This window comes from Stigmatopora nigra, chromosome 19 (genome assembly GCF_051989575.1).
Source record: "Stigmatopora nigra isolate UIUO_SnigA chromosome 19, RoL_Snig_1.1, whole genome shotgun sequence".
NCBI lineage: Eukaryota > Metazoa > Chordata > Actinopteri > Syngnathiformes > Syngnathidae > Stigmatopora > Stigmatopora nigra.
In genome coordinates, this window is record NC_135526.1 from 1,038,987 (window position 1) to 1,062,313 (window position 23,327).

General features: G+C 41.2%; 1 protein-coding gene across 3 annotated transcripts in view; it reads right to left on the bottom strand.

Annotated features, from left to right (window-relative positions):
• Window positions 1–11,036: 11,036 nt before the first annotated feature.
• LOC144212591 (unconventional myosin-XVIIIa-like) overlaps window positions 11,037–23,327 on the bottom strand; it is a 36,475-nt gene continuing 24,184 nt past the window's right edge. The window contains exons 27-42 of one of the 3 annotated variants that reach the window (XM_077740591.1): window positions 22,820–22,947; window positions 22,570–22,724; window positions 21,480–21,603; window positions 21,206–21,406; window positions 21,032–21,142; window positions 20,664–20,768; window positions 20,358–20,504; window positions 20,162–20,275; window positions 19,545–19,661; window positions 19,322–19,405; window positions 18,470–18,607; window positions 18,179–18,364; window positions 17,957–18,096; window positions 17,591–17,635; window positions 15,461–15,586; window positions 11,037–12,311 (exon numbers count right to left, since the gene is read on the bottom strand). In XM_077740591.1, coding sequence (XP_077596717.1) covers window positions 12,209–12,311; window positions 15,461–15,586; window positions 17,591–17,635; window positions 17,957–18,096; window positions 18,179–18,364; window positions 18,470–18,607; window positions 19,322–19,405; window positions 19,545–19,661; window positions 20,162–20,275; window positions 20,358–20,504; window positions 20,664–20,768; window positions 21,032–21,142; window positions 21,206–21,406; window positions 21,480–21,603; window positions 22,570–22,724; window positions 22,820–22,947 — 2,024 coding nt within the window. In that variant the 3' untranslated portion in view covers window positions 11,037–12,208. Of the gene's footprint in view, window positions 12,312–12,369; window positions 14,483–15,460; window positions 15,587–17,590; window positions 17,636–17,956; window positions 18,097–18,178; window positions 18,365–18,469; window positions 18,608–19,321; window positions 19,406–19,544; window positions 19,662–20,161; window positions 20,276–20,357; window positions 20,505–20,663; window positions 20,769–21,031; window positions 21,143–21,205; window positions 21,407–21,479; window positions 21,604–22,569; window positions 22,725–22,819; window positions 22,948–23,327 lie in introns of those variants that run through there. The other 2 variants (XM_077740593.1, XM_077740592.1) reach the window with 2 other exon arrangements.

A 23,327-nucleotide genomic window follows, 5' to 3' on the forward strand; every position in this document is an offset into this window, starting at 1 on the left:
TACTAATTGCCCTATTCCTCAACTAACTGCTTGAAATCAGGGTCTTGCTGACAGTGTGTTTACGCCGTCCGTAGTCTGCTTTAGCATAAAAGCGCATGGTGGTAAATTCAACTTAAAGATAAAGACTAAAAAAGATCGCTTTGTTTAGTCAATGAATGCTGATTCTCTTCTCCAAATTGGATGAAAACATTTTTTGATGATCTCTCTTGTTGTATTTCTAGGAAGGATAAAAAGCAGATTATTACATTTTTTATACATTATTTTTATATTTCTATATTATATATACATGATATAAATTATGAAATATAAAATTATTATTATTATAATTATTTTTATTGACAATTCTTCTTATTTTTTATTTATTTAACATTATTAAATTATATAAAAAAAATATACAAAAATTAAATGAACCCAACAACCAAGATGGAAGCCAAATTGATCTCAATAAAAAGATTTTTATACAATGTACCAAGTTTAAAAACAAAAAAAAATGGACAAAGTTATCGAAAATTACTTTAATATCTTTTAAGCATTTAAATGTTCAATGTAAAACGTGCAACCGAGTGTACACTGAACTCAATTATCTTGTGCGGCCATTATCAATTATCATTATAATTTTTGGGCCTTCAAAAAGTGGTCAGTGGGCCACTTTTGGCCCACGGTCTGTCGTTTAAAAACCCCTTGGATTAGATAGTGATCAACCGGTCTGCAATAGTTTTATTCCATATAGCACAACACTACACTAATCAGATATTTCTATTGACTAGTATGACTTTTAGAGAATTGATTTCACTTTCATCTTTATTTGAAGCTTTTTCTCACAAGGTTGTTTCTGCATTCCCGATCATATCTCCTTGTAGATGCTCAAAGCTCACCTTTGCCAGACCGTCTCTTATCGATCGGCGAATCAAAAGACAACAAGGCTTCCATCAGCGGCTCGGCACAAACAATTGAGCCCGACAACATCATTTTTTCCTTTTTTCTCTCCTTTTGCATTTAACATTGTTTGTCAAACATTCCAATGATGAGCTGATAAATGTGGACACAAATCAGCAGACAACTTGATCATTCATGGTCAACTCAAAACCAAAATCCCAAATGTTTTCTATCTGACGCACACGTAGTACATAAATACTCTCCTTTTTATCCCCAATAAAGCAATTCCGAAAGGACTCGTTAAAAGAATATCGACGGCGTTGGCCAGGAAAGTCAATGCGACCTGTTTGCGTCCTCATTTGAAGCCATTTTTCTTTTTTTCTTTTTCGTATGTCTGCTTTGTTGATTTACACTTTGCTTTCATCTGAAATATGCAATGCCTTCACGTACTTCAGTCAGCGTGCAAATATTCCAACCATTTGCTGTATGAATAAGCTTGGAACTGGTCTAAAAAAAATAGAAATATCCCACTAAGATAAGTTCTTCTAGCAGGAAAACTTCATACAATGTAAATACCAATGGAAAAAAAGCCCATTTTTCCCCCTATTTTAACAACAGTCCATCTATTGTTCTTTTCTGTTTTTCTTTTAGAATTAAGTGCTTGGCAGATGAATCCATTTGCAATAAAAGTGAAGAGTAGATGTTGATGAAGAGAAATATTTGACTTTTCAGCAGAATGAAGGATCTTTTCTACCTAAAAATAATACAAGTTGATTTACTTCCAGCCGTCTCCTTTAACATAGCAAACATAAAATCACCTTTCCATCTTATTTTGTCATGGAAAGTGAGAAAGGTGGAGATAAAAATAGCATTGTGTGGCATATAGATGATCCAAAATGATCCATTTCTCTTTTTAAAGAAGGTTTTCGCAAGTGACTTAAAGTAAGAAATACAAACGCTCAAACAACCATTCACACTGACATACGACAAAATTGATGCTCACATCATATCATTCTTTCTTCTACAGGTTGCAAGAAAATCCATTTTACGGCCTGTCGACTTAAATGATTCCATCCATGGACTATTTCACCACATGAAACGTTGATTTTTTTAAGACAAATGAAATTTTTCTCCACTTTTAAGATTAATTTTGTCGTTGATCGACTGTTGATGTTTTTGCCACTTTTCTCCGTCTTTCTAATTGTGGCCAAGCCAACAAAAAACAAGATGAAGGCCTAAAAGACAAATTCTTGAGTTCTTTCGTACAACAAAGAGTGGCATTTGGTGCTGGAGGCGTTGCCATTGCGTAGCTATGCGAGGAGGAATGGAGAAAAGCTGAGGGCTAAGTTGCACACAGCCAAAGTCAGGTGGAATCAAGTGACCTGAAGTTAGAGCCAGAATAAGAATTCATGCGCCTGGCACAAAGTGACGGCCTTACCCGGCCGACTATGAATATTTCAGGCAGCACTGAGCTATGTTATTACTACTCAGCAGGAGGACTCCCAGCATGGGCCAAGACGTGTGCAGTCACCAGATAGGACGACGGAGAGCACAGGCAATCGTACAAAAGCGTGACATTTCGCCAGGCAATCAAAAAGAACACGTTGTCAATTGCTGCTTCATTTTTGGGGACGTTCCGTCGACACAAATTATTTCTAAAGGCAAAACTCTCCGAGAAAGAACGATATTTTCCAGGATAATTGGAAGCAAAGGCGGGTTGCCATGTTTGACTTGAAGCAATGCTGGGTTTACGTATTGGTTGAAAAGTACGACTGCAAAATCGATGGACTGACTTCCAAAACAAGAGTCTGTTTTAATGTAAGAGCCCAACATGAATGAGTTAAATAGCAGTTTTATTATAAATGAGAATGTCAGCGCCAACAATGATGGAGGAGACGGCGAGTAGGACTCGCCATACAGAACAGGTTGCTGGCAACGTCAAAAACAACCCAGAATAATTTACAGCGAAGAACGAGGCAAGCATAAATGTTGTAGATGCTCAGATTGGAGCAGAGTATTGATGTAGTATTTTGTTTTTTAATCATAGCCAGACGGACGTGAACCTTCAAGCAGAGTACACCGTTCATGAAATGAATATCAACAACAATCTTGGTAATTCATTAGAAAAGACGGGTATCCAAGCTGTAGAAATATATTCAGCAATTCGGAATGTGCTTAAATATACCACAGTACAAGCAGGTCCTTGAATGCCTAACAAATAATTACAAGCTGAGATTTCCGCCATGACAGTGTCCAATTTGGAAATCATTCGTTCACTAAATTGAAGGTTCTTAAAGAGTAGGGCAGAAATTCTCCAGATGGCAACACAGAGCGAAACGTGATGTGGCTACAAAAACACACACATCAGCTTCAAAATCCATGAATGAAAACAGAAATATTTCAAGTGTACTCCAAGAACAACAACAATAACAACAAGAGTCAAGTCCAGGTTGACTTGATTTAACCCTTTACACAAATCAGAGACTTAAAAAAGTTGGGATGCAGTTTTATTTCTTGAAGTAGTATTTTCATGTTTAAATAAATATCTTTGCCATTTTAATGAAAACCTTACATCTTGTTTTGGTCATATTTCACCTTTTGTCCAATCTGAATATGATTTGTGCTGGGCTAAAAGACAGAACGTATTTGTTATTTGCCAAAAAGCCATTGAAAATGAATTCTCTTTCAGCTACAGCTCTTGAAACATCGCCCCGTCGTAGCACATTTGCGTTTGGCTTGGCCACACACGTTAGGCGCCGCTTCTATTTGTATTTCCATACATCTTAAAGAAATATTTATGGCCCTCCAAAGGCCAAAGTCAATACTTCTCCCGGTGAATTCAATGACTCACCGCGTGTACTTCATAAGGATAAAAGTGATAAGCCGGCAAATGCCAAAGCAAAAGTAGCGTTCAAGTTAATGACTCTCACCTGCCTTCTAGAGAAACAATTTCCATGGAGTTGGCTTTAAATTAACGTTATTGGCTTTCTATAAAGCTTCAACAAGATGAAATGTGGTTTAGGATCATTGGTAAGAAGCCCAATGCCTATAGTACATTCTTCAAATAGGATTATTTGCCTGGGTTTAAATATTTGGGGCTGAAGAGGAAATTATTTGGTAAAAATGGAGAGGGAAAAAGCTTCCGAGTTTTTAACTTCCCGCGTTCGATGGCAAAAATCTCCCTCGACAGCGACAGGAATACGAATGTTTTCATGCGAGGCAATTATGTGTCAGCACTTGTTTCTCAGACACAGACGAAGCTGAAGGTCATCCATCAATCAAGTTGAAGTGGATAAATGGAGACCTTTTGTAGAGCCTGATCTAGTGAGAGTGACGAGATTGTGTGTGTATATATGTGTGTGTATTTAAGCTATTGCTGTCTCAACTAAAGAACATCGTGCACATTTCACAATGACACATTAAAGAAAAATTAACAGTCAGCAGTGACAGTGAAAGACTGGGAAGAGAAATCCGGACATTGTTGCTCATAAAAAATGCTCCGATGACTTGCCGATGATATCTACAGTGTAAAGCTGTGTGTCATACTTCAATTTTCAGGTTCACTGGCTTTTTTCCTCTGTCAAGACAAATCTGATTTATCTGGATTGGGTTGCCTTGGGTGGGCGGGGGGGGGGGGGGGGTAGGGGGGACGGCTTCAGTTTGCATGCTGTAACTCTTGCTGTCAATAGCAGTGGGGTGGGGTAACAAAAAAGCAGATTCATGCAATATTTATGCCTCTATTAAAAGAAAAGTATTCGTTTTTGAGGCCTCCTATATTTTGCTCTTCAAACTTTGAAGACGGGTTTTAATAGATTGGTAGCAAATGATGAAAATGTCATTTAAACGACCCACACAAGAAGCTTTTATTCAGCCTGGATTGCATTTCTTAAGTGATAACAGAGGGGAAAAACATGCTTTAAGGGATATTAAACAGATATACTGTACCTGTGATGCATGTTGTTGCTAATTTATTAGAAGGTCTAAATTATTATGGAGTCAAATATTGTAAATCTGTTTTGATGTGGACCGAAGTTGGGCATCCCGGTTCTATGGCACAGAAGAATGAGCCTAGCTGGGGTAGACTGCAAAGAATCTAAGCACTCTACCCGAGCTAGGCTCATTGAACACTTGAAAATTCAAGTGGAAATCATTTGCGCACCACCTCGGCATGAGAAGCCGCCAGAGTTCAATGATGGGCTGCTTGGGCTCACTATTTGTTGCCAAGGAAAATGTGCACGGTGCTCATGCATGAATCATCTGGAAGCAGTGTGAAACGGGATATTATACTTTGGCACTGGCATCGTCTCAGGGACAAATTGGAGGTTACGTTAGAGCCTTCGTCACTTGAGAAAAGCCACAAAAAAAGATTTTATAAAGGCTTGCCCATGCTGCTATCTTACATCGATAATACTCATAATAATGCAGTCGTTGTATTAACGCTCCGATTGGGGTTTTTGATCGAGGTTCATCGGGTTGGGTAGCTCCAACAATGCTAAGAATCACTGGTTTAACAGAATGGCTATGCACCAGTGCATTTTACTGTAAATGAACGGTTTATTTTCAGCTTCCAAAAAAAGGAGGGGTGCCGGGCATGCTGTCCCAAAGTTGCAGATTCCCTTAAGGGTAGAAGTGAATGGCCTGCCAAATCTCATTTCTCACTGTGTCTATTTACCAGAGTAGCTCTCATGGAGAGGCAAATGTATTGTGTCAGCGTCTGGTGGCTCCTTCAGTGATGGAGGTTCACCCACCGACCCTTTGTTTAGTGGAGTCGTTTGCGCAGGAGGAAGACCACAAAATGTTACAAAAAAACAATCCTGGGAGAGGATTCAGGGGTAATGAGATATTTGACTGTTGCGTTGAACCAACGCTTTGGATCCGGCAAAAAAGGTAATGAGGTGCGCCGCAGATGGAATTTAGAAAGTCTCAGACATAAAGTGGACAAAATTTGGCAATTATTTTGCCCTAAGGTAAGTACAGAAATCGGGAAAGTGAAAAATAACCAGCGTTTTATATAAAGTAAACCAATATGGCCACTGTTTTAACCACGGACCAAAGGAATTACAAAGTCCTCGTAAATGAAATGACGTCGTTTTTTGTCAATTCCAAACGTATTTGTTCTAAAAAAAGCAACGTGCGGATGGGAATCCGATCCACGGGCTTGTCCAGGCATGTGGAAATGAAAAAATAAGTAAAATGGGCTGAATCATGTAAAGAAAAGCAGCCTTGAGGACATGCGCGGCATTCACGCATGGAGAGACGCCACACCTCAAATTTTGGAAATGTCCAAGCCTTCCGGATTGAAGGTGAACGAGCTTTTCCTAACAAAAATCACAGAGAATAACCTCAGAGTAAACTGTCCGATTTATTACATTGGAGCGTGAAGTCAAACAATGATTACTCGTGACCGTACCGGTGTTAAAATGTCGGAAATCGCCGTGCCGTGGCGCGGATCACACTTATTTACAGTGGACAGAACATTACGACTCGAGGGATGAACAAGAGGCGGAGGTCACTTGACCAAACACAACCTGTAAAGACCGTTGGGAAGGACCCAGCAGCCATACATTGTGTCAAAGGCCATTCGTCAAGTGGGCCGCGCAATTTTCTGGCAGCTACTTCCAACGTTTCCCGGACGTCTCCTTCGGGGACAAGCCAGACGACACTTGTATTTTTTACAAGCCGGACACGAGCTTTGTGAACTGTTAGGGTGGTTAGATATTTTGATCTGGCTCTAATCGTATTTGCGGTGATGACTGAGACGGACGAAAATCTTTTTATGAGATCATTAAAAGCTTTCCGGCATTGTAAAAGTGGAGTTAGGTTTTTTGTAGTAAGTAGAGCATTTTTTTGGACAAAATGTGCTGAAGCACAACCGTTTAAATTCAATGTTTTTGGATTGGATTGGATAATATAAGCACATATATACATACACATGGATGTATGTACATGCATGCATATGGTAGGTCCTAACAGCTATTTTTTTTTGTTAAAGAGCTTGAAAGCTGTTAATATTAGATTTCTATCATGTCAGGAAACAACTTTGCGGTCACATTTATTGGATTAGAAAATACAATTTGAAGATGGGAAAATCACAAGTTATTTTGCAGATGCATACCACCATGTTGATCATTACAGCATCCTTTTTAATATGGCATTAACATCCATCATTCCTTCTGTTACTTTAATTAAAAGAGATGTTCAAATCAGACGAGCATCCACGCGTGAATAACAGAGTGATGATGATGACGTCCAAAAAAACACACAAGATGTAACAATACTGCGCTTCCCTTTTCGTCACAGCTATGCTTGCTCGCTCACACTTTCGGCGCCGGGATTGTAAATGTCAGTATCTCGTCACTCCGTCTCTCGGCAAGACGGGGACGGCAAAAAAAAAAAAAAGAAACTGCCATTGTCAGCATTCTCACTCAATGTACAACTGTCAATCTTTGCCTAGGCTTAAGCAACTTCTTTAACATTTCATGCACTGTTGAATTTCCACTCATGATGTAGTATAGGACCTGTGTCAAAGTGGCGGCCCGGGGGTCAAATCTGGCCCGGGAAAGTCAATCATGAGTGCCAACTTTCTGTTTTAGGATCAAATTAAAATGAAGAAAGTAGATGTATATTAAATTCCCTGATTTTCCACCTTTTAAATCAATAATTGTCATTGTTTAATACATTATTTTGTGTTTTTAGTTCAAAAATCATTTTGTAAAGTCTAAAAATATATTTTTAAAAACTAAAATGAACATTGTTTTAGATCTATGAAAAAACTGAATATTCAAGGCTTTTAATCCAGTTCTTTTAATCCATTTATAAAACAAAAAAGATCTAAATATTATATCTAAAATGGGTTATGTATAGATTTCTATTTTTCTTCCCTCAACTAACTTCAGCCTCGATTGACATGTCCCAAATTTCATTGGATTCAAATCTGTGGTTGAATACCATTTCCTAATCATTTCTATCTTCATATAAAAGCCCCTCCCCCAGTTCCCACAGCATCCCACAGTTACCCAAGCGGATATCCAAACTAACGATGCACAACATGTCATTATTAGCAGAAAACATGGATATGCCAAGTGAATGCGCGCCTGTGTGATCAATAAAAGAGACGAGAGTATTTTTGCGTGTATTTGGCAAGGAATTTTGGATGTGGGCCTTAAATTGGGACATCCTGGTGCAGTGTATTATTCCGCTGTTTGGATGGACTCCAAACATGCCATCTGCTCGGCAAAACACGTCTGTGAATAGTGCAGTAAAACGCATTGTTAACTCCTGCTATGTTTGCATTTACGACAACGCTTCTTGCTAGCGCTGGAATTTTTGGTGGCAAACACTACTTGGCTCCCAATGAGGAATATTCCCCTGAGCGTCAACTATACTTGTTTATTTGGAATGAGCAAAAAAAGCTATTTGGGAAAGAAAAATGGATGTTTTGCGTTAAAATTGAACCACCAGAAGTCAAATTATAGGATCTCGGAGGCCCTCTTTGGCCAAAAAGGTGGAGAATTAAGCTCAACTGGAAGTTTGGCAGCGGCTTTCCGCGACAGCATGGCTGGCGGATTGGAATTGGAGTCAGGAGAGTCAAGGATCATTACAACTAGTGTGAGATAGAGGAAAGGAACCCAAAAGGTCTGATGAGAAGAACATTTTAGCAGCTGGTAAAGAAGTGCTCCATTGCAACAGTAATCAACTTTGGTGGGAGCACATATGCTCTTGTTTTTATGATGACAATAGAATGATATGTTGCAAAATATTGGTACTATTGGAATTTTTGAGCTGTTTCAATCGGAAATTCCATTTCATATTGGCCCATTTTTTGCATTACTTGCAATTCTATGTATTCAATTTTATTCTACTATGAATAAAAATGATCTAAAATGTTTCGCTTAAAGACAAATGTAAAGTAGTTGCATTTTTTGGAACAGGCGACCAATCATTTTAATACTTGACCCGTGAAAAGAGCTCAGAGGAAACACAATTACAACTAAACAACTCCCCCAAATATTAAAATAAATAAAATAAATCAAACAAAGAACAAAATGAATCACTTACACGTCTTCTCACTTACCTTCAGTCAGCCAGCAGGAGGCAGATCACTGCCCAACATCCTTCACTCCCAAGTTATTACACAGAAGGGATGTTGTGTCGTGCTACCGCAAGTTCAGAGTCCCAATAGCTGTGGGAAAAAAGCTGGCAAATACAGTTTTAACAAACAAAAATTTTTACACAGAAACCTGACAAGTATTGTGAAGGATAAACTTAAGCTGTGAGGTCACAGCAATGAATTCAACCAAAAAAAATTCCCCGCACGACCCTGATTTCTTCCCCCGATCCACCACTGCGCCTTAGCACGGCTAGGTGCATAAAGTGAAATACATATACTATATCTGAGATTTGCCACAGCCCAAGGTATAATTTAGTGTGGTGCTAGCTCCTACCCAGAGGGAGGAAAATGATTGTATTGCTCCCCGAGCTCTGGCAAGGCCCATGCAAAATGTAAACAATGTTTCCGACTAGCTTTGGAGCCTCGTTACAAGGGCTTGCTACTGTGCCGTGTTCATTAGAGTGGAAATGATATGTGCAAACAAAGAGAGGCACCCAGGCAGTGCACTCCATGACTCTTGTTTTTTTTCTCTCTCTTCTTCTTCTCCCCTTTCCATTTCAGAATTGCAAATGAATGCAGCATCCTCACCTGTTCCCTACAGACAACACATCCCAGAGCCTCCAATCATCGCCCTATTTACGCTGGGTATCCATCAAAACAGGACGTTGAAAAGGGAATGACGGCTTAAGCACGTGGTGGCCTTTTTTTTATTCCAAGCGCACTAATCCTTGTTGCCTCAAACCAAGGTCAGAATAGGAATAAGCAAATAGAGGCGTTTTGTAACAAGCGGGATGTCGTTCTATTTGGAAATTCAACTGTGTCAGGTCTAAAAAAAAGGTGCGTATTTGTCCAGAGGAGACCAGTTATTTCCATGATTCGTGTCGGGGAAGGACATAGCTGCATGGAAATGACATGGAAAGCATGCATAATACTGAAACTACGTCATTGAAAGGCCAATTGTGGATTATGTAAGACAATGACCTCTAACATCAATGTATAACTGGTCTTGGTATGAAAGATTGGAACTAAATAATGGATTAAAAGGGCTCAAGTTCAAACAATACTTTCGGTTACTGGGTCTTTCTTTTCCGACCAATGTTTTTTAGTCTTTGGCCAATGACTACAACACGTATGAGGTGAAAAAACATAAAAATTTGAGTGCAAAAATTGTGGGTACGCCAGAGGTTGGGGAGGGAACTGGGTTGAAAACTAACCAATTACGTTCATAGTTTGGAGGAGTCATAGGAGTCAGAGGTTTGGGATTTTTTGAGAAGTTGAAATGTGGGCAAAGTCAAAGAAGGATCCAGAACTTTAAAAAAAGCTATAATTTACGTGGCAAAAACAAAACAAGTGTTTTTGGAGAAAGGTATGTTTTGGCTAAAGAACAAACTTTCTCATCTGGGCTATCCTAATGACTTGTGCTCCACCGGTTTGTGAAAGTGCGCAAAAGTGAAATAAGTCAAATCAGAAGCCAAATTTAATCTCCCACTAAATGGAAAGCCTTTAAGCAGCCACCCAGAGTGTGCACACCGCCGAGGTGAAATTGCACTAAAGCTCTCGGGCAGAGTGAAGGACAGGTTGTGTGTCGGAATGGGGGGGGGATTATAGATTGCTTGGATAAATAAGACATTTTTTTTCCTTTTCCTTTTTTTCCCCATAGCAAAAACATACTGAGCGTGACTATCCAGGAAAGGTGGGGAGTCTAGCAGGCATCAATCTATTTCAATCTAGCTACTATATACGTACTATACGAGGATGGAGATTGATGGGGAGGAGGAACTCTTTGCTTTCCTTAATTTGCCTCCAGCTTAGTTTGCACGCTGGGGTTGCGCGCTATACATATTAAAATGGCGGCTGATAACGTCAACAACATCACTTTGCATTCCCCGCAGTTGGGCTTCATTCATTTCCCTCAATTGTTTGTTTCCTTTAGTCTCCGGAGAAAAAGTAGATGGCTACAATGAGAAAATTGCAGTTAGGGCTCCATTTAATTCTAGCTTTGTTGGATTAAAACTCATTTAAAAAGCCGCCAGGCACTTGAAAGGGAGAATATTTTTTGAACATGTCCATTTATTTCTTGGAAAAAGTTGATTTTTGAACAGAAAAATACATCATATGGGCAAAGGGCTGTTGAAATGTTTTCTTTTAAACTTATCACGGCATCATTGTTGTCTTGTGTTCTGGATATTAATATTCATGCTTGGCATAAAAGAGGAAAAGAAAAACATGCAAAAACATAAAAAGAAATGCAAATGAGGTTCTTCAGGGAAGCTATTCTAATAGCAAATCACGTGATGCTCCTTTTTTTTTTAAACATTCATGCAACAACTTATAGGTGCCTTTACTTTCAATTCATTATAAGGCTTGAAATGAAAAATATCTAAACAATTCTACAAAAAAAAATGTATACATAAATATATTATGCTCTCTGCCTAGTCATATTATTCATATAAATCCTCTGGTAATAAATGTAGTTGTGCTCCAACAAAATAAGTAAAAAAAAAAAGGTCAACATGAGCCATCTTGAAATGTTAAATAAATGCAAGCTGACAATCATTTGCTTCAGGCTTCAAACATGAATCTATAATATTTTGAATACATTCAGAAGATTCTATAGCAACTCACAAATGTCTTTTCCAAGGTCCAAATGTATACCATCTTTTATCTGATCTTATAAATCAGCATTTATTTCTAGTTATGATTTTTAAAGGACTTTCATATAACACAATATCGCCCAGCACATTTGGCAACATGAATTGAATTAGTTTTCCAATACTTTGACATGAGATGCCAAGAATAATTTATGATGATCCGTTTAAAAAAAAGAGGACCACCGTGATACCCATTAATTTAGAGAGACGATAAGAAGTCGTCTTAAGAGTTGGTCAGACTTTCTTGAAGAAGTCCATCCAGAGCAAGCTTATCTAAATCCTCTTGGCGGGGGCTGAATAGACAGCAAGTGCAGCGGAATGCTTAAATTTGCCTGAAGAGCAGCCCTTTTAAAAATATAGAGACAAGTTTTTTTTCTCCACTAAATACTACCCTGACTCCGCTTCACCTAACTTTTCCCCCAAGCACGGTATTTAAGGTAAATAACCGTAGGCCTCCAAAGCAAAATAGCTTTCATGAGGATAAACAAATATGACAGAATAGCAAGAGTTTTTTTTGTAAGCCTTCCCGGCCGGTTTTGAATTTGAAAGCGCAAGGTGACCCGAGTTGGAGTTAGGAGAAGCCCTCGTTGGGGCGTAGAATCTCGCCCTTTAAATCCATGTCGTCGTCTTCGTCAGATCGGCCAAGTGTCACGTGTCTCTTGGGTAGAGGAGGGCTGTGAAGGGCGAGACAAAAGTGAGTTTGGTGTATTGGAAATTGACAAAAAATTAATAACAAGTGTAGGTTAGGGTTCTCGTGCAAACACAGCAAACTGGAAGGGTTTTTTTTGTTTTTCTTAGGCCGTAGTGCAGCGTTTTTATATCAAAAAATGTCATTTTCTATTTGTTTATTCCTTTGAGATTACTGCTTACATTAGTCTTCTAATGTTGACAGTGTTATTCAATGCTGAAATCTTATTTAAGCCAAGGGAAGACAAGAATGCCAACCATTAGCAACCAAGTGTTTGTGTTCCATTCAATGTTGAAAAACGGGGTTTTTGTACAATACAAGACTGAAGGAGTAGAAAAGAAATACTACTCTACATTCGTGAAAGTACAGATCTGTTATTAGAAATATAATAAAGGCCTAAACAAGGATTTATATGCTTGAATTTGTAACATTTTCTAGCAGCGTTTTCAAGAAAATGATGCTGTTGTGAGGGAATAGCAGCAAAGCAAATGGAAATTCTAAGAACCTACAATGTGTAAGAAAAATATTCTGGAAAAAATGGGTTGATTGCTTTTAAGAACTGTTGCTAAAAACAAAAAAATTGGTTGACGTGCCCAGCAAAATTGAAGCTCCGTTGTATCTTCAGATTGTTAATGGAAATAGTGGCAAAAGTTAAGTGTTTTAGGAGGAACATTCCAAAGGCTGTAGTCTCAGAAAACCCAAGGTTTAGTAAATTAGACGGTTAATTAGGAGGCGGTTTGAGACTCTTTGATAGTCACACCGAGCGTCACCTTCAGTGGTGGCCATCAGTCACTGTCTGGCTTGTAGAGATACTTCATCATCAAGTTATCCATCTTTTTCTGCTTCCGTTTGCTATCTTTCTTCCTGGGCGTTCCCCGCTCGTCATCCGACGGCAATTTAGGGCTCTTCTTAACGCTGTTGGAGCTCCGGTAGGAGACGGTGGAGTCGGACGAGGACGATTCCGACGATCCCGACGACGATTCAGAGGAGGACGAGGAGGACGACGAGGAAGAGGAATCTTCTGATTCGCTTTCCTTTTTCTTGGATCTCTTCTTGGACTTTTTGCCCTTCTTCCGCCTGGAGCTGCTTCTACTATGACGGTCGTCCGAAGAAGAAGAGTCCGACCGGGTGGTTTTTCCTCGACTTTTGTCTTTGCGGCGGCGAGAGCTCGACGAGCGACTACCGTAATTGACGGCGGAACTGGAGGCGGAGCGAGACAAGTTGGATTTGACGCTCACGGGCCTTTGCTCGGCTACGGCCTTCTTTCCTTCCTCGCTTGTAGCGGCCTTCTTCTCATTGGCTTCCTCTTCGCTGGACTCGTCCAACTTGCTGCGCTTAAACTTGATGGGTTTGAAGCTGAGCACTTCGTTGATGGCGGCCTCTAACTCGGGATCCAGATAATTCCGGTGGGTAACCGGTTTGATGTCGGATGTATCCGGCGCATTGCTTTCTGAAGAACGAGCCCGGGCCGGGGTGGAGAAGCTACGTGCGCTGGCACGAGGGCTATAAGCGGAAGCCCCGCCGCTAAAAGCCTGACTCTGTCCGTCGTCGTCATCCACGTGCACGCCAAACTCGCTGAGGCCGCAACTACGGGCGACGGATAGGCGAGAACTGCTCCGCCCGTCGTCTCTCCAGGAACTGCTACGGCGAAGAGATCGTGGGCTAGAACGACTCACGCTACTGACGGTGGACTTGACGTCGTCGTCGTCAAGTCTGGCCCTCCTGATGGATGTCCTGCTAGAGGGTGCCACGGAGGATATGGTGGATCCCCGGTCGAATTCGGGGCTGCTTAGCGAAGTCCAGCGTGAATCCAATCCTTTCCTGGCCCTCCCGGTGGAAACCATGGAGGCTTTGTCGTCAAAATCGTCCTGGTTTTGACTCTTCTTCCAATCTTCTTGGAGATCTCCCGACTTGGATTTGGTTTTGCGGAGGGAGATGTGGTCGTGGGTATCGGGTTGTTCTTTCAGAGTGCTGAAAAGCGAGCTTTCGTCGCCCGTGCCTCCGATGGAATCCTTCAGGTTGGAACGCTTCCGGTAGCTCAGGGAGCTCATGACAGAAATTGATCTGCTGGGTTCTACCTCTTTACCATCTGGACTTCCATCACTTGTCTTTTCCTTACCTTCTTTCCCATCTTTGGCGTCCACATTTGTGGCATATCTACGGGATATCAACACAAAGCAATGACTACGAAGACACTTCTGTTAAGCATTTGTGTCCTGATGCCAATCTGGACTGGAAAATCGGTCCTACTTTTTGCCCTTCTCCCATTTTCAGTCCATATTGTCGGCATTGAAGGACTCAACAAGTGAGAAGATCTACAAAGTCCTCATTCGGCAGAGGCGCCAACTGGCCACAGGCCACTTCAATATATTTGACAGCAGACACTTGGCCATTCCGCCTGCTGTCATTAGACGGATTACTGGAAAGGAGAGCCATGACACCTAATCGCATAGATAACCCATCCTTGTTTTTTTGTTTTTTCCTTCTCTCGCCTCAGGTACAATTGGGCTTATTTAAGACTTGAGTTAATTATCTCTCAATGAATTGATTCTCGGCCTTCATTAGTTTGCGCGGACGTCAACAAAAATCCTCGCCAAGGAGGACTGCGAAAAATTCGTCATTGGCATCATTTTTTGTAGACTTGTTGACTCTTGAGTCTTAGCGAATGAGGTTGAGGAAAAGGAATGGTCTGACATTGACAAGGATAGACATCTAATCCATTTGTCAAAAAGAGATTGAGTGTCTACTGCAGTGAAAGGCAGACAATGACACTTTTTAGAGCCAATGCTTTCACGGGAAATAGTCATATTTGGGAAAAAAGACGACCGGAAAGACTACAGAATCAAAGAATTAGCGGAAAACCTGAGGTTTACTGCCCAGAAAATGGATAAACACAGTGTTTTTTTGCTAAGAGATTTGGACTGTGAGTGAGAAGGAGGTCGGTACCACAACGCTAAAACATATCGACCGGCGGCCATGGTCACGACCTACACAGAGTTCTATATATAGAGCCCGAAAGGAACCTCCAGTAAGGAAGAGCGCACGATCGCGCTTATCGAGGCTCCATCGCAACCATGCGTGTGGTTATCTGGCCATGAGGCTAGAGGTGGTGAGAAGGAGGGAAGGAACACTAACCTGGCGCTCTTCAGACTGCCTTCGTCCGACTGGGGCTTGGAGGAGGAGCCTTTGTTCTTGGAGAGCCAAGACTTAACCCCGTACACGCGATCTTCCACCTCCGAATCCGTGTCCGTCTCTTGCCCGCTGGGAGTACAAAGAGCTTTGTTATTGACATGCACGCGAAAATAACAACAATAAGAACAAAAAAATCCATCCTAAAATGTCACCCTATAGCTGCACTTAACAAATGGGTCCAATGGATTTTTCCTTCAGTCTGCTTTATGTCCAAAGTGTGAATCATGTGGACAGCTGGCGGATATTTTCCCAAGTAAAAGATAAAACAACTTGTCCAATGAATATTTATGCCGTATAATGACATAATTTACAGAATACGGCGAAAGGGCCCATTTGTAATAGGTCGTTAGGATGATGCATGGCATTGCAGACAGGCAAAGCATAAATCTTAGTGTTCAACATAGTACTCCAGTTAAAGCCCGTGTATTATTACCAGGGTGCAATGCCCGCTAGACATCATCAACAATAAGACCTGTGGAGACTAGTGGGAGGGAACCAAACCTCAAACATATCTTGAAATGCAACCTTGAATTCTCAAAATACTAACTTGGAATGGAATATATTTATTTTGAACTCCTTCACATCATTGCATTGTTGCCAGTCTGCCCAGTCAAAATGTTGCCATTAAGGGCAAAAATAAAGCTTTTGAGATCTTTCATTTCAGTTATAGTGAAGCATTGGCCTTATTTTGTGTTGCCAATCGAATTGATTTTATGCTAAAAAGGCAAAAATTGCATATCAAAATGCATTTTTTAATGGTTGTTGATAGAAATATTCTAACTGCACGATCCTACTTGTGTGTTTCATTAGTGAAAAGTGTCTTGTTTTCAGTAAAGGCGAGCATATGTCATCCATACACGGTTAAGTGTCAATAAAAGTGACAAGACGATCAATCTTGCCGTCTCTGCCGATGACGAGGAGAAAACATTATTCACAACTCTGCACGATAATAGGCGAGCATTGTCAGGTGTCTTTCTAAAAAATAAAAAGCTCCATCACCAGTGTCACCATGCCCACTGTCACACAATTCTCTTTCCGAACAACATGTTCTTCTATCTCACCGTAAAAATAACGAACTGTATTGAAAAAAAAGTGCAATTAGTATGCCTTTTGTCTGTTTTTTTTCTTCCTGAAGCAACATTGCTAAAAATCCAGAAAACACAACGCAAATCCCTCTTTCACGACAGAGGATAAAAAGACAAAGGCATGTAAAAGAAAAGGTGGTTTTGCAATTGAGTCCTGCGCAAATGGTGTCACAAGCAATTTGTCGACGGTTTTCCATTCCTCGCTAAGCACTGGTGAGGCCTGCAGATAGCAGCCAGCCCAAAATATTTGGAAGACAACCTTAATGGTTTCTGACAATCAGCCTTGGCTGGTTGGAAATCTTGTCAAAAATACTCAGGCACATTTCACGTACCAGTTTAACATGATGGCTTGAAAATTATATCATTTTACGTTAATTACTGGATAAATTGTCATGTGGACCACATTGGATTGCATGTGTCTTATGTTTATTCCCCTTTTCTGTATTCTAAATCCTTAAATTCCAACCTGTAAAATTGAGGGCTAATTTGATTGACATTAAGAGCTTAATTGTGTATAAATGCACCAAAAAGTCTGCTTACCGTTCTGTTAAGTTCATTAATATTCATGACTGGGAAACCTTGGCATCCCAATTTAACATTTAACTCAATGGATGACATTTACGGTTAAGAGACATCTTATTATTTTGACTGGGAAGACTGGCAGCGATTATTTGATGGATTCATGATAAATGAGAAATTATAGGCAAAGAAAATGACAAATAAATGATTGTGATAGTTAAGATGGAGAGGTAAAAATACAGAAGATAACAATGCAGTATTGAAACTGGCTTGAGATTTCATTTGTGGAAGGAAGAATAAATAATTGGCATAAGAAAAAGTATTAAATAAAAAATATGGGTCTTTTTCAATTGTATGCTGTTGCTTTTCAGTGTAAGACTAAGAAATACTGCATTGTTGCCTTCCAAATTGGTGTGAAAACAAGCACCAGGACAAACACAAAAGACGGCCTTTTTTTTTGCACTCTCACGTTTTGTTCTTTCTTTTCTGATACTTTGTCACCATGTCTTGCAAACTGCACCGAGTGTGGACGGCACCCAAGTGAGAAGAAGGAAACAGAAAAAGAACAGGTGAGATTAACATTAACATTGTTCCAAACCCACTCATTATCAACTAAAAATTCTATTCCTAGCTTTTCTGCTCCAACACATTCCTCCTTTAAAGGTCAGTTTTATTCTAATTGAAGACAAATGGAGCCAGAATAACAAAACATGTCTATAAAGTTCATCATTACTGATTTTTTTTACAAATCCTTGCTACACTTTTTTAGCCTTTCAACTCAAAAGTACCACAACGTACATCGTGGCAAATACACCATGAAAGCAGTATTGGGTACCTGTTAATCAAATCATCATTGTCGTCGCTCTCCATTTCGTCCTCGATGGCCGCCTGCAGGTCGGCTATCCTCTTGAAGGCCAATTTGAGATCCACTTGTAGACTCTGATTGGCCGCCTCTAAGCTCTCAATGTCCATTTCCTGGTCAAGAGATAGATCGCTAAGAAGCTATTTCCCGGCGGGTGTACCACCCAACAAAAAGCCTCCATCCCCACCAACGTACCAACTCGTGCTTCTTCCGACTGGCCTCGGCCTCCTTCTTGGACACGTCGGCCATTTCTTCTTTCATGTCCCTGATCTGTCTCTGCATCCTCTTATTTTGCTCCTTCTCTCTGTCCTCTCCGGCGATATGCTGTGTTTTGTCATCAGATATCTTCTCAAGGTTCTCCTTCAGACGACCCACCAGGCTCTAATAAAGTAGAGAGGAGTTAAGCAAATAAGCAAAACGCAAAAAGGATACTGTCAGTTTCCATTTTTGTGAATATTCTTTGACAATAAAGAGATTTTGTCTGACCTCCAAGCGTTTGATCTGCGTCCTCTCGTACTCCAGTTTTGTTTCCAGCTCACGGATTTTGGCCTCTTGACGGCTGACCAGAGATTTTTCCACCATGGATTGTTCTTGAAACTCCAGCTGACTCTGAAGTGAATGCAGCTGAGGGGAAATAAAAGAACACTCTTCACTTCACACAACGCTAATGCCACATTTGTCAACCCTATGACTAAATATGTCAAGTGTGAGTAATGAGTTGAATATAATCTCTAAAGCTACAAATAAAATGCTAAGGGTTAAGTCCAGACGCAAAAGTTGCAATTATGAGGGTCAACACAGAGAAACACCGTGTTAAAATGTTCCCTCTGAATCTTTTTTGGGGGATATTTTTTGGACAGCGACCGGACAAGAATAAAATATGTAATATTTCATTTTAGACATTCATCTTGAGGGTATAGGGCTCAATTTCTTCTCTTCAGGGCAGTCTTTTTGCTGGAATATTATATTACAGAGTCATCTGTTGCCTGATTGCAATGCAGAACATTGACAGAAAAGGCATTTTTTCTCCTTGAATAACTTTGACTGACGAGCCCTCGTCAAACCGCCACAAAAGAACAATGACACTTGACGAATGTCTTGGCAACTGAGACGAACATGCTTTCTATTAATGGATTCATGTTCCGTCAGAGTTTAGTCAATTGCCCAGATGGCCCTTTGACTTCTGAAGCCATCAACAATTCAACGTGACAATAAGAGATGATATCATTCGTCAGATGTGTAGGCATCAACTCAAAAATGTAATTTTTGCTCTTGCATACGATTTGTTGTGATATATGTATTTTAGAGAAGGACAATTCACAGTGAGACGGCGTGTACCTTTTCTTGAATTTCCTGCTTCTCCTTGGTGGCCTCCTCCAGCTGTGCCTGCAGGTCACTGATCTGGCCTAAATCTCTGGCAGACTAATAAAAAAGCATCATTACAGCAAGATGTCAACGTCTGTGTTGGAGATGTACTACCGCTAGACAACCAAATGAAAAATGTGCAGCGCAAGCCATTTAAAGAGCCCACACGAGCGTCGGCGTCACCGCTTTGGGTTACCTGGACGACGGCGGCCTTGTGTTTCTTCATCAACTCATTCATGTCCTCCTGGTCTTCCTCCGTGCGGGACTGCATGTCGTTCTTCTCTCTTTGAAGACGGCTCACCTGCTCTTCCAACTGATCCGCCATTAAAAAAAAAAAGAAGAACAGATGGGATGGGTTGGTGAGCTTGGATAAATGGTCATTAGCGAATGTGGAAGTACTAGCGGCAAGACGAGGAGACCAATTGAAGATAATCAATGAGCTCATTACGCCGGGCAAATGTGCAGCCAAGAGCCAACGGCCGCCCATGTCCGAGAGTTCATCCTCCGGGGTGCTTTCCACCCTCCAAACGCTCTCTTTCATGTCAGACATTTCCAAGATACGCCCTTGACATATACGGAGCAATTAACAAGCATCCCCAGAGACGCCAACGGCCTCCGTCAACAAGTAGGAAAAAAAGCAGCCGGCAGACTATTAATGAGCAGATTGGACCATAAAGGGCATTTTTAGCCATTTGTGCAAACGGACATGACACACTCATATGACGTTATGCTAAATTCCAGTCAGGATGGCGATCCAAAGCCAATCTGGAGGTCGATTTCTGTCAATATTTTTGTTCAATATTTTGAGCTCACCGACAATTTGGCCTTCATCACATCCTCCATTTGGACATGCAAGTCCTCGATCTCCAGCTCCATGCTTTTTCGGGCTTTCACCGCCGCCGCACAAGTGAACTCGGACTCTTCCAGCTGTGGGTAAAGGTCAAAAGGTCAAACGAGGAAATTGAGAGATCCGAGGAATGGACATAAAGTGTGGTGGAGGGTGGCCTACTTGGTTTTTAAACTGTGCAATCTCCCTTTTGCTTGGCGCATTACTCTTCAGGTGGTCTAACATAATCTGAGCATCAGCCAGCAGGACTTTGGTTCTCTTGAGGTCTTTTCTCAGCCTCTTCTCGCTCTCCACATCCCGATGGCTCACCTGAATGACAAATAGTTCCTGTCCGGCAAGTGCGGATAAACACGTTCTCTTTTTTTTTTTTACCGCCACTCCTGACGTTATTCGGTAGTAAATGAAAGCATGGGCGAGCAAACCCGCGAGAAGCTGACAGGCTGAAGATGAGACAAATGGGTGGTGTACCTGGTCCTGCGCATTCAGCAGTTTGGACTCCAGCTCACGTCTCTCGCGCAAGACTTTTTGCTTATCGTCGTATTCTTCCTCCAGCTGCACCTCCATCTGTTTCAGCTTCAAAGACACCCAAACACAATGGTTGGACTCTATCCCGCTTGATAACATTATTTTAAAACTTTTAAAGCTCTTTGTGACATTTGGACACTCGCTAAACTTGAAATAAAGTTCATGTTTTTCCTGCTCCGGTGACAGTAAATTGTGGATTTCTGGTTTTCACCAATAGGAGAACATTCTTCAGGAATAACTGGTTGATGGCGATAGACAAGCAATCCATCAATGACACTGAAACTGGAACATGAAAAAGGTTAAAAAGTTACCTTCTTACTGCAGGAGCGCCTGATCTCGTCCACTTCCTCGTCCTTGCTCTCGATATCTTTGGTGTGACTCTGCCGCTGCCTTTCCATCTCCATCTCCAGCCGTAATTTAGCCTGCGACCAATGGCCCAAAATGACATTTTGTTCCCCCGTGGTGCTTTCATTCACGCTCCTTACCTGCTCCAGCATCTGGATGGTGCCAGCCTGCTCATCCAGCTCCTCCTCTTGATCCTTGACCTTGGCCTCCAGGTCACGAAGCTGCTTCTTGACCTTAGCCAACGACGCTTCATCCTTGGATTCCTGCGAAGAGAGATCCTGCAGCTCGGCTTCCAGCTGCTGAACTTTCAGGTTGGAGGCGCACAAGTCGGCGTCCTTTTCCTGCGGGGAAAGGAAACAACCAATGGAAATGGCCAAGCCAAGACGGACGGAGTGGAAGATGTTGAACAAAAACCTGAAGCTGCTGGCGAATGTTGAATATCTCCGCCACCATGGCGTCTTTCTCACGAGACAGTTTCTCCCTCAAAGTCTTTTCTCTTTGCACCTCCGCTTGGGCTTGGTTCTGCTCGTGATCAAATCTAAGAGACGCAGGGGAAAAAAAAGTAACATTTTCTGACAAAAATTCCTGCTGTTTTCTATACAAACTTTGGTAAAATCTCATCTCCAACATTTCAAAATGTAGCTTTAATGAGTCCAAATCCTAGCAGGTTCTGGATCCAAGTCCCCGCCAGTATTCTGACGACACTTCGATTAATCTTTTGTTTCAGGTAGGCTTGTAATGATGTTTTTTTTTTGTAGACACTTGTGCTGCGGAACATAAAAGCTTAGCGTTTCATGTTGTCATCTTGCCTGGTTGTAATTTTGCCCGTGGTGAAGCGGCAGCCAAATGATTTCACCCGGCGAGCTTCTTCAATTAGCCGCGGGGAATGACTTCTCGAGTGCTTCAAGTCGGACTCATTTTCCCAGCTAATGCAATTCTACATATTCCAGAGCAACTTATCTTATGAAACGGCATCCTGACACTCCAAAAAAAAATAAAAATTAAAAATAACATCCTACTTGTGATGGTCTGCAAGGATGGACCTACATTTGGCCTGAAACTAGTCGAAACTGAATCAAGAATATGGATGCTAATACTGCATTCCAAGTGGGCTCTTTTAAAAATGACAAGCTGACTTTATATTGGCTCCAAATAATATGTTTCAGCTTTCTTGGTGGCCAGCCATAAGAGAATAGCCACCATGCTTGCGTATGAATGGATGAATTGTCATTATAAAGTCCCTCTTGTGCTTTGACGTCTAGTCAAGTGCATAAAAGCCTTGAATCCCAAAAATAAAAGCCTTCAAACTATAAAAAAAAGAGTGTGAAAAAGAAGAAAATCGAGATTTCCTTTCAAAAGAACTAATGAATGGTTGTCAAGTCGCCACCGGAATAATGTTTAAAAGGCACAAAAGAGTGGATTTCTCGGAGAAGCTGGCAAAATAAATGGATCAAAATGGAAGAAGTGTTGAAAGAGAAAGTGTGTTTTTGGAGTTGAAACTGACTTTCTTTGCTTCTTTTCCAAATCGTGGTTGCGGCTTTGGAGTCCCTCCAGATGACGTCGAGTATCCTGCGTCTCCCCCGTCATCTTTTGGCACTTCTTTTTCAGCTGCTGCACCGAGTGTTGCGCATCCTCATTGTCCGTCTTCAAGTCGGCCATCTGCGTGCGTGGAGCATTTTAGTCAAAAAAAACGAACGCTGGAATATTAAATATAGCCTTTGCCAATGATTGAAGAGGACAAAATGTCTTCTTGCCCTTCTCTCCAGCTGTCGTTTAGCCTGCTGTTCCGTTTCCAGCTTGTCATCAAACTCTTGCTGAAGTTTCTTTTTGCTGAACTCCATTTCCCGAATAGCTCGGTTGTATTTTATGCGCCATTCTCCGCCTGAAGGGAGAGAAAAAAAATGAAAAATCATTTGACATTTAAGGCCTCTCCCGCTTTCAATGCAAACCGTGCACTAGACACCAAGATGAAAAGGCTCAAAAGCTCAGCGATGACCGACGCCGCGGCGCCGATGGCGTCCAATGCGCACGTAGAAAGATGGAAATAAAATAATCTCATGTGAAATAAAATGGCTTTTCATCAAATCCTGACCTTTGAGGGTCAGAATATTTCAGCAAAGGACTACAAAGCGCCACTTGCATTTGACTCTAATCTGAGCGAAAATGCCAGTGGATGGAAGACGCCAATAAGTGGCCTTCGTGCCGACCCTCATTCTGGATCTGTCAGGGGCTTGGACTGGGGCCCGGACAGCCCGTTCAGGT